The 12,144-nt window shown below is 34.5% G+C and overlaps 2 protein-coding genes across 8 annotated transcripts in view; both read right to left on the minus strand.

Annotated features, from left to right (window-relative positions):
* Nucleotides 1–12,144, minus strand: part of LOC127862105 (uncharacterized) — a 123,939-nt gene that overhangs the window by 79,319 nt on the left and 32,476 nt on the right. For 2 of the 6 annotated variants that reach the window (XM_052401077.1, XM_052401078.1), the window contains exon 3: nt 1,511–1,739. The exons of 2 other annotated variants lie outside the window; for them this stretch is intronic. The gene's annotated coding sequence lies outside the window, so the exon portion shown is untranslated. The remainder of the gene's footprint in view (nt 1–1,510; nt 1,740–12,144) is intronic. 2 more of the 6 variants (XM_052401079.1, XM_052401081.1) reach the window with 2 other exon arrangements.
* Nucleotides 1–12,144, minus strand: part of LOC127862107 (uncharacterized) — a 34,633-nt gene that overhangs the window by 20,451 nt on the left and 2,038 nt on the right. The window contains exon 2 of one of the 2 annotated variants that reach the window (XM_052401083.1): nt 2,063–3,976. The exons of the other annotated variant lie outside the window; for it this stretch is intronic. Within the exon in view, the coding sequence (XP_052257043.1) occupies nt 2,505–3,953 (1,449 nt within the window). The 5' untranslated portion in view covers nt 3,954–3,976 and the 3' untranslated portion in view covers nt 2,063–2,504. Of the gene's footprint in view, nt 1–2,062; nt 3,977–12,144 lie in introns of those variants that run through there. 2 annotated transcript variants of the gene reach the window in all.

The raw sequence follows: 12,144 nt of genomic DNA on the forward strand, positions 1-12,144 counted from the left end.
CTGTCTACAATTGATAATGTGATTTTAAAAAGACCATCCCTTCTGAACCTTCTTACTTCAGTTCGAGATTATTGCATATGTTCAAAAAATTAAAGGCTGTCATTTGATGATTTTGCAACGTTCAGTGATGAAGACATGTCCAATCTTACCGGAATTTCGGTGTCTAACTTTGTAGAACTCTTGAAAGTCAGTGATTCATCCATAAGAAACACGCCTGCTAGAACTGTTGCAACTACTATTGGAATTTTCTTGTTCAAGCTTAAGTCAGGTCTCTCAAAGAGAGTACTTTCAACTTTGCTTGACATTTCAAAATCAAGCGTCAGAAGAGCCATACACACACACATATAAGTACTCCTGACCGACTGTGTGCCTTTTAATCTTGGCTTTTCTCACATTTCGCGCGAGGATGTTATTAATAAAAAAATAAGCTCGATTTGACACTAATTGTGTTCTTACTCGTTACCATGACAACCAACCACTATTTGTTGCTTTTTTACAGCATGCTGTGTGTTTTCAATACTCATGTACAATTTTTTAATTTTCAAGATGAAGTATAATATATATATATATATATATATATATATATATATATATATATATATATATATATATATATATATATATATATATATATATATATATATACGTTTGCAATTGTTTTTATATACCATAACAAATATTCACACGTATTTATCATGTTGCCATAGCAACCATAATAAAGCGATATTAATTATAAAACTGTTGTTTTCTTATATTCAATATATTGCCCTATAAGATAAAAGTAAATTCATTTAATTCTGTGACAGGGCACATTTCAAACCTTCGTGAACCTAGCCCGAATTTTACCTGCTTACTTAAACAGTAATCAACAGCGATTTTTTTATTTCTGGTTCACTAAAAAGTATGTGCCATATCTCTTAAAAAGTGTCGGGTAATCGGCAACAGAAGTGCCATTGTCATTGAGATGATAGGCTAAAGAAGTTTCCTTTAACTTGTGGCATCCGACTCAGTAAAATTTGAAAAATCCCAAATACGTCATATTGATATTTTAATACGAATGGTGAACACGTTCTTTATTACCATAATGGTGAAAAGCTTTCGTTTTCAGATGCTAAATTTCGTGATGCAATTAGCATCTAAAATCAAACTACATTAGCGAAAATCCTAAAACAAGTGATAGAGCAATGAGTAAACGTCAGAGATTCTAATCCCGACCGTTTCTGTGAGGGCCAACCCACAAGGGTCCAATATAATTTTGCCCAATATATTTTGATAATGGTCCATGTACAATAATTCAAATTTTAGCAGTTTCCCGAATAATATTCTTAATTACACAATAGTTTACACAATAGTTTCCTAATTTTCTCATTGATTTATTTAAAATGTACACGACACAAATAAAAGATACAAACATGTGCTTTCGGGACAACAATTAATGAGTATGAAAACAGTTCAACTTGGGCATGGTTTGTGGCCAAACGCCATGAACTCGTTGCTCAGCTAAAGAAACCTATACTTACCTGTATTCAATACCTACATATTAATTAAAGAGTCAATAATTAAACAATAAATGCAATAAACAACCAATATGTGTAAATACAGTGATGTAAAATATAAAAATGAATCTCAGAAAATCCCGTGTGTTTTTTCGGAGACACCTGCAACACTAAATAAATATTTTACATATATATCGGGTTATCGCAATCGAAATCGGCATCAATTCGCAAACCATCTTTTACCTGTACTGTAGTATTTCATTTTTACTATTTACGTATACTATACCATGTCCCCGAATTTGTCATCAGTATAATTTTAGGGTTTTTGATTCTTTGGAAAGATTCTTCTAATTGAATTCCGACTTATAATGGGAAGCGTCTTAATATGAATTAGTCTAACATATACAACACAAATGTGACAAATTGCAGCTGTGAGTTTCGAAAAGGATATGGATTATCTATGCATATAATGTAAGATTTAAAAAAAAAATATAATTAAAAATTGCCATGCAGATTATTTATGTTAAAATGTATAAATGTGCAAAATATTCAGAGAACAATATAACTGTAAAATATGGCAACGAAAACAGCGTAGATACTAAACAGAACAAGTCCTAGTCTTGATAAAAAAAATGTTGACGTGGCTAAATATATCTTTTCCACAATTAAACGGATACGTGAACATATTTTGTACCTATATAAAATACATATGTTTCGTACTTAAATTGTGCTTAACAAATGCACGAATATCCAACTTTTTGTTATGTCGTCATCATCTCGTGAAATAACCGAGCAAAGACAACTTTATTAGCATCGTTTACTTGTCAAGTATGAACAGAGAACTAGATTCAAGAGTGAAAACTTTGCTTAAAATATCACAATAACATGCTGTTAGTGAGCTAAACTTAAACCAAGTGGGCAGTATTCATTATTCTGCTGTTTAAGTATTTAAATTGTTTCTGTTTTAATATATAACTGAAAAGAAACCAAACACGAGTATCGAAGCTGTTAAAACAAAAACGGTATGATTCGGTGTCTGACTTTAGTACAGTATTCTTGCCAGTAAACTCCGTACTTCATGCTACACTTCTGTTCGTCCCTGAAACTGCGGTGAGTGAGCAGAATAACGAGAACAATAACGTACGTGTAAGGAAGAACATTCTCAAATCCGGTTGTCACCGTCCAGAAAAACGACAGAAGGATTTCCGGAATGTAGTGAAAATGGCGGGACAGTCCCCACCAACCGGAAGCCAGCAGGATGCTCTCCCTTACTTCGCCACACTCGATCCTGTACTTTGCACGTATAAGATCTGGTTTCCGACCCCAGACTAGGCAATCTCCGTTTGCCTTGCGTACATCCTGGCGCTGTAGATCGGCGAGGTAATTGATCAGAACAGAAAACAACCCAAAGACCAATATGCTAGTGGCAAGTGGAGTGCCGAGACGGAGTGGGTGCGTGACGAGGTAGTGACTGACGATTGGATACAGGGACGGCAGCCAGCACAGACAGCCCCAGCATATATAGTAGCCGGCTCTGTCAAGGATGATGTCAATAGTGTGCATGTATCCGGCTTCCCATGTGAAGAACTTGGTAATATATGTCAGCTGAAGAATCGTAGTGACGAACATGCTGTCTACGAAACCGTGAATCTCGTAACTCTTCAGTGCGTATATACAGACCAACAGTGGCCAGACGGTCATTCCAAATCGACAGTTAGTGAACACTTTGACGTCTATTCCGCAAATACGAGGATACAACTCCGTGCCCCAGTAGTAGTCGAAGACGAAGCCACCTCCTGTCTTACCACTGTCCGATGTGGACGGGCGGGTTATCCCTTTGATGTACAGGAGGAAGACAAAGCAAAGAGCAAACACGTTCATTAACCCCAGCAACTCACCGAAGCGGTCATACACGACCGTGGGGGTCAAGCCGTTGTACTTCAGCACAATGGTTAGGATAGCGAACCCAGCCATTGTGACGCAGTAATTCAGGAAGCCGTTATCTTTGTACTGCGGAACGTTTCCCTTTGGTGTCACAGGTCCGTGAACTTCTTTTCCCGGTAGAACGACCATCCAAAACAGTGCCCAAGCGAAATAGCCAAAGATTACTCCCACAGTAAACGTGTTAAAAATGCTAAGTTCATTCCACATTGCGACAATTGTTCCAAGAACGGAGTCGCTACGGAAGTGTGCGATCAAAGTTGAGTAACTTCCGGCAAACTTGACGTTCGTATACCAATACAGCATTACTATCTGAGGGGTAAGACCAACTAGCGCCAATGGGAGGATGAGCTTGTTGAACAAATTTGTCAATCGTCTATTCATCTCTGACTTTTCGAGCGTTTTATAGCCTTCTTTGTAACCATGAAAACCATTGGATATGACGCCATTCTCTTTTGATTCGACGTCCATTTTATCCAATGACTTACTTTTTGACCTGGTTTTTGCGCCAATCATTTCCCGGCCGTGGGTATGCTTTCCTGAAAAGAAATATATCGATGTTATTTTATATCATGCCATCTTGGCTTTATGGAACTATTTGTGGCAAATGGGTTATCACATGAAAAACAAATGAATTACGACGTCATACAAGGGAATAACATGCTTTGTCTTTTCATACAAAATGTAAAACAAGAAGTTCTGGACTCCTTACAATTAAATAACGCGAAGTCACGCATCGCGGTAATAGATAAAGCTTTTTCACTGTGCGTGATTCGGGTTTTCCGTGCACAATAAGATTCTTATTGCTGGACCGGTTTGGAACAGCGAGATTATAAGTCACGTGCTTTGAATAAGCGGTCCTCTGGAACAAAGCGAAGACACTCGCCTATGTTTATACTGGTTATAACGAGCCCTGATCAATAGACACATGCACACTCCAACATGGTTTTCTGCTTCAAATAACAGATAGTTTGGTCGCTGTCTGAATGCATCTTTCCATGACTTATATAACCACGTATGTCTACATCTTTGATTTGCGGAAAGAGCAAACTGCAATCCTTAAAGAAATAAAATTACGCTCATATGGACATTTCGATTTATGGATGCGATTTGAACCATCTCATAAAAACAATGAATTCGTGTTTTTTAATTAGATTAAACGACACATGTATAAAAAAAATCAAAACAATACAGCTCTTTTATTGATATTTGCTTCATATATGATCTCCGCAGCTAATTACGTAATGGCTGTCAAATATCTCAGAGGCGTATCCAGAATTTTTTCCGAGGGGTGCTCAACTGGGGAGGGTGCGGGAGGGGTGTCCCCTTCCGTCGTTGATTTTTTTTTTAAATGGTACCTTCAAATGATGCAATTTCATGCTATCTAATCAGCATTTTGCATGATAAAAGTGCATGTAACACAAGAACTTGAGTTTAGACAGACAGACAGACAGACAGACAGACAGACAGACAGACAGACAGACAGACAGACAGACAGACAGACAGACAGACAGACAGACAGACAGACAGACAGACAGACAGACAGACAGACAGACAGACAGACAGACAGACAGACAGACAGACAGACAGACAGACAGACAGACAGGGGTAAATCAAATGTCTCTCAAGCCAGTATTTTGTTTTAATGACATTACTACGCTTAAAATAATTATAGACACGACTAAAATAAGAAAAAAAAAAGTTTAATTGCATTAAAAATCTTACTTGAACTGAAATAGTCCAAATTTATGCCTTTTTCATGCATTTTTTCGGTACTCTTCATTAAACTTGCGCATAAATTGCAGACAACTGCGCTAGTGTAAACACATACTTTCAAGTATTTGATTTATTTTAAAGAAAATCCGTTTACTTTTCACGATTCCCAGAAATTGTTGCATGAAACAATCTGTGCGCGCACATCGCGAAAATATGAGACATGCCGATATTCACATGTTCAGTGGGTATACCCTGTCCCGATTTGATGATAATTTTTTCTCAAATCCTTCAGTAGTAATATATATGCCGAAATTGTTTTGGAACAAATTGCGAATGTTGTTTTTTTCAGTTCTTGAGCAATTTTTCATGTCAATGTTGCTCAAAGGAAGATCGACCGTTAAAACAGAAACTTGTTAAATGGTAAATAAAAGTTATAAAAAAAGTAAAATTAATCTTTCGGTTTCTCTAAATTTGTTCAGTCAATCAAATTTTCGGACAGACAGACAGACACACAGGGGTAAATTAAATGTCATTCAAACCAGTATATTGTTTTAATAACATTACTTCGCTTGAAAATAATTATAGACACGACTAATATAAGAAAAAAAAAACAGTTTAATTGCATTAAAAATCTTACTTCAACTGAAATAGTCAAAATTTATGCCTTTTCCGTGCATTTTTTCGTAACTCTTCAGTAAACTTGCGCATAAATTACAGACCACTGCGCTAGTGTAAACACATAATTTCAAGTATTTGATTTATTTTAAAGAAAATTCGTTTACTTTTTCACGATTCCCAGAAATTGTTGCATGGAACAATCTGTGCGCGCACATCGCGAAAATATGAGACATGCCGATATCCACATGTTCAGTGGATATACTCTGTCCCGATTTGATGATAATTTTATCAAATCTTTTAATAGTAATATATATGCCGAAATTGTATTGGAACAAATTGCGAACGTTGTAGTTTTTTTTCGGTTCTTGAGCACTTTTTCATGTCAATGTTGCTCAAAAGAAGATCGACCGTAAAAACAGATACTTGTTAAATGATAAATAAAAGTTATAAAAAAAGTAAAAATAATCTTTCGGTTTCTCTAAATTTGTTCAGTGAATCGAATTTTCGAAGTTTTGTTGACCTCATGTCTATTGCAATCGAGTACTCTCGCTTTTCGAATGTTACCTCTCGACTCAAGGTAAACAACGCGCGAAGTGTATGTCATTTGCGGATGTGTATGGAACTATCGGCTTTGTGTGGTTAAACACGCTCTAAATAAACAATTTTGACATGGATTTAACAGGAATGTAATAAAAAAAAATAAGGTACATCGTTTAGTGCGGCAATGTTTGAATTCATTCAGAAATTATTTTAGTTGTGTCCTTAACCGCTCGACTGAAGGTAATTGGAGGATATTGTTTTTCACAAGTCCCATGCGGCAGCCATTTGTAAACATTTACCTATAGCTAAATGTATCGATGAAATTCATAAGTTGAATGTATCTCCTTCAGCCAATCAAATAGCGCAGTTTATCACTTACAGTCAATGAAGCGTGCAGTTTAGCTGGCGAAGGTTAGATCGTCTGTACACATGCCTGGGGCTAATCACACAAATTGACAGCTGTTAATGGCCTAATTAGGGGCATATGACAGGAAAACAAGTGGATTGGAACTGTAAGGGGCTCATTTTTTTAAAATCATATCTAGCCAGCCAGCTGGGGGGGGGGGCTTTATCCCCCTAGCCCCGACCTAAATACGCCTCTGTTATCTCCCCTTGACAGCGACACATGTCACGTGTAATGACAGTTAACTAGTTATGATCGATACATTTTATGAGGTTGAGCGCATGCGCCATTGTAATCAGATGGTGGTCTGCGAAGTTTATTTCAGTTTACAGCCGTCTGATGAGACTCAGACATCGAACCGAGACCCAAACAAGGAACAGTTCCATTATTTTAGATGATGCCATCCGAGTTCGAATACAAAATGCATGTGTCCTCCCATAAGCCTAAATGCAGGCACATCCAGGAAACAGAGTTTCTGCAGTGATTTTTCGACAAAGAAGAACCTCAATAAACGAAACCCAAACGTTCATCTCTCAACAAAGCGCTTAAGCCTACAGTGTAATGCAGCAATAAGTTGAAACACCGCATGTAGCCAAACGAGGTTTTGTTGCTTTTGCTTAATCAGAAGATAAATGGAACACACATATGTTTGAACTATTACTTATAGGCATGTTATCGATTCAAATTGAATCAAAAGTTATTTCTTAGTCGAAGTTAATGAATCAATGAAGCAAATGTGCCACTTTTGATAACGCTACTGTCATGGGTCGTGATTTTCTTAATTGGAAAAAGTTATCATTGTAATAAATTTGTTGAAGCTTGGTAAATCATATTATAATTTATCCAAAGACCTATAAAATACGGTATTATACGTCTTTGAATTATCATATCTTATTTAATTGTGAAGTTTGAATAATAAATGAACACTTGCACTAGAAGGGAACGTGGATACAAACAGATCGCCTAGGCTTTGGCAATTATTTAACATATATACAAGTGTTGTCATTGTCTATCAAACTCGAAAAACTGATAAAAGTCAGAGACCACAAATGAAACCACTTAACCATGTAAGCTTCAATGACGTTGTTGATACTGCAATCGACAAATGCAATGGGGTAATTACCGGATTAACAGACGCTTAAAGCCGACTTCGTTAGCAAACAGGATACGGTCGGTATATGTCGATCACTTAAAGGATATCGGCATTCCACTTAGTTAATTTCGGAATTAAGGTAAAATCACATTATGTCTCACGCAGAATACGCTGGTTATGATTGGGGTGCGAGGGATTACTAAACGCAAATATAGGTTTAATAAAAAAAGAATAAAAATTCAGATCAACGAATAATAGTAATAGCTAGCAATGTTATGCCCTGCTTAATATTTATTATTGTGTTTCCACTTATATTAATGTGTAATTGATGTAACAGGGATTTTACTTGCAAATATTTGTTGGTATTATGTCAGTGTTTCTTCTTTTACAGCAGCTCAATCACATGACTGGAGGACGCCGATAATAAAAAGGGTCATGCGGCGGATGTGCGAATGATATCCGCCTAATAATGTATCACATTCAACAATAACTTAGCACAATCTGGTCTGAACTAAAGGCAGTCGAGAAAAAGCAGTGGGCGCTGTAAATATACCCTGACAAACTAAATTAGCACGTTTTTGGGTAAACTGTCAAAACGACCAATAATGTTTTCGATTATTACCGCCGCTATTTATTTCATCATCAAATGGAAAATGTTTTATATCGTAAGAATCCAAGTAATAACGCCAATAAAGGTAATAAAAAAATATTCGATTCATGGCAATTCTGCAATCGTCGAGCATCATACGTAATGTATGCAAATGCACGCTATAAACGTGTTGGTCTTACAATAAAACGTTTCATTTTGTATGTGCAATGATAATTTATCTTAATATGGACCACACATGATTTATAATTTTAAAACATTGACAAGTACAACTAAAATATCCCACAATAAAGCAATCAGTAATTCAGTTTTCATAAATGTTAATACGTTTATTGTACCATTATCATGTCATAAATGTTTATTATTTTATTTAATAATGTGAAAGACATTTATTAAGTTTCATTCCCTTTGTTATGATTTGTTATGTTTCCAATAATTATCAAATGTGGTGTCTGTAAACTGTACTTGCTAATTAATGGCGAGCTCAACAAACTTAAATTAAAATTCAAGTAAACACGAAATAACGTTCACCGAAAACATTTTTTTCCCCGTGAGTTTATAAATAACATAAAAAGCATTGCGCGTTGATTTTTGTTCAAATATTAATATTCAACTTTGTCTCGGGTTTACATCAGATATTTTTGCTGTTTGAAATCTAATCGTAAAATGCAACTTTTTAACGCAAAGAGAATCTAAATCAAAGTGAAGTGTATTCGAATTCATTTAGTTATGTACTATTTATAACCTTATGGAGGTCTTATGAAAGTCTCGTTCATGTACATACGCACACTATAAGCATGTCAATGCCTTTTTACCAAAGATATATAAATAAATGTTTATTGATAGATCTGTGGTTTAACAATATATTTTGTAAATTCAATATCGTCATTAAAACAACACAAATTCTTAAATGAAGCTTAAACGTATGGTGCTAAAATGCATTCATCTTTAGTTTGCAAGTCCTAATTTAGTGTAAGAATTTTAAATGCTATGGGTTATTTATATATCCCGACTTACTTGCAACCATGAGCTAAATTGAATACAACACGCACGTGCTTAAATTGTATGAATTTCTGAAAGCTTAACTTATAGTTTACTGAATTTGCGTCTCTATATTGTAATGTTTGTGTCCGAGTGTACAGTTGCGACCGTAGACAGACTGTATCTTATTATATTCCGGAATTTCATCAACTTGCTTAAAACACACAAAAAGCGCTCGTTATTATTCAAAATGCATTCAAGAGTACTTCATTATAAACGTTAAACTCAACTATGATTACAATTTAAACATAACACATACCGTATGTAGAATTGAAACCGTTTTCGCAATTCCTTACTATTTGTAAGCGCTCACAACTAGACACTGAAGCCCTACCACTCGTCCGAGATGTCAACAAGAAACTGATCTTTTGTTGTTTTTAACGATTGGCTTCTTTTGGTTCTATTGAAAAACATGAACATCTGTCGCGCTCGTTTAACATTCGCACATCATCGGCAATTTCCGTTAAGGAATAGATCAATCAACTGTATTTCTCATCTCAAATTATCACATTTTTAAGGGGATGAACGTAAACGATGCATCAGTTGGGGTAAAGGAATGAGAATACTCTCCCCACGTGGCATGCCGATTGGCGCATTGGTACTAATACACGGTATATTATGGTACTAATACACGGTATATTAGCTCGCCATAAAATACTTATGAAAATCATTTCCTCCAGCTGGCAGAGAAATGGATCTGCAGGACCATTACCTATCTATTTTACGTCAGTCTGATAGTTGATTGCAATAATAATAACGATAATAATAATAATAATAATAATAATAATAATAATAATAAGAATAATAATAAGAATAATAATAATAATAATAATTATAACTAATAATAATAATAATATAATAATAATAATAATAATAATAAGAATAATAATAATAATAATAATAACTATAAGAATAATAATAATAATAGAAATAATAATAATAATAATAATAATAATAATAATAATAATAATACTAATAATAATAATAATAATAATAATAATAATAATAATAATAATAATAATAATAATTATAATAATAATAATTATTTTTTTTTATTTTTTTATTATTATTATTATTTTTAAATTTATTATTATTATATATGATGATGATGAGAAGATGATCAAAAGAACTCCGTAGCAATAGTATTTGTTAATACCAAAAACATATCATGAGAATTAATTTACTTATTAAGATAAAATTAACACACATTTAATAAATAATCTTAGTTAATAAATTTCAAACTATTGATGTATTCTTTTTCAGCGACAATGCTTATCATATGGTTATTCTTTAAGTAGACCAATTGGTTTAACATTATTAAACATGAGTGTAGGACATTTGCCCACTGGGACATTAGCCCCTAGGACAAAAGCCCCTAGGACATTAGCCCCTTTGGACATTAGACCCCTAGGACATTTTCCCCTTAGGACATTAGCCTCTACCCTTTTTTACATTCATTTTTTAGGTATTTAATTTCATATCTTTTTATTAATCGAATTAATGGTGTTTTTTTAACAACAACACATTATGTCACTTATGTATCTAATTATAAGGTAATTTTAGACTTCTGGATGGTGTCAGATAGCAAAATGTTTGCAAAATAAATAGAGTCCAAAGAAAAAATAGTAAAGAAATTGTAAAAAAAACACTAAAAAGTACGTGTGTGGTACAAGCGATATATTGTTTGTATTTACCTATGAAATTAAAAAATGGAATAAAAATGTTTACTTAAAAAAAAGTTTTGAACGTTTTAAAACACCTGGGGGCTTATGTCCAAGCGTGATTTTTTTTGAAGGGGCTTTTGTCCTAGGGGCTAATGTCCCAGGGGCGAATGTCCTAGAGGGCTAATGTCCGTACCCCATTAAACATATGTTCATCAAATTTTAATGCAAATATGTGGTAGCAAAGTAGCATGTGTTTCAAATGAAACAGTTTTATGATAAATTAGCACTGACATGTTGATAATCGTCTCGAGAGGTACTTTGACGTTTCAATCACGTATCTTAGCGGTTAGACAACCTAGACAAGCTAACACTGAAGGTGCTAGTTTGCATATAGATTGCCCATAGATTACGCGATATTAAGGTTGATGTGTATGGACTTTTTTCACCCCCTTTTATGGCCTAAAACACTGCTAAAGGTTGTCTATGTGACATTAATATAAAAATATTAGTTTATAAAGAACATTAACTATCAAAAACTGGTATTTCGGTACGCTAAACAAGCTCTTAAACGCTTGCGCGCTTACCGAAATATAACCTGTACTATGCGTAATGGTGACATTAGTAATTAATAATTGCACACTGGTATTTTCCCATGTTATTTACGAAAAAAGTAACGAAACATTTTTCCCCATGTTTTTGAAACAACATAGCGCTTATAACTGAGTTTTCGGTTAAGTATGCACGCTTTCTGACGTCAAGTGGGTATAGAAATCTACATGTTATTACGTAAAAAGTGACATAAATAACATTTAACATTTATTATAGGACATGTATTAATACATATAATTGAAAGTAAGCGACAACAAAATCAGCTTGGTCATTTTCTTATACAATAGTTCTATAAAGGGGGTTTCGATCAGGCTTCTTATCAAAAGCTACCACTATCAGAAGCTTACGCGACTTTCCCCATGTGACCGCGTGTTCTTGTGATAGCAGTAAAAATGACTCTTTTACGATGCTATTTA

Source organism: Dreissena polymorpha, chromosome 16, assembly GCF_020536995.1.
Source record: "Dreissena polymorpha isolate Duluth1 chromosome 16, UMN_Dpol_1.0, whole genome shotgun sequence".
NCBI classification, from domain to species: domain Eukaryota; kingdom Metazoa; phylum Mollusca; class Bivalvia; order Myida; family Dreissenidae; genus Dreissena; species Dreissena polymorpha.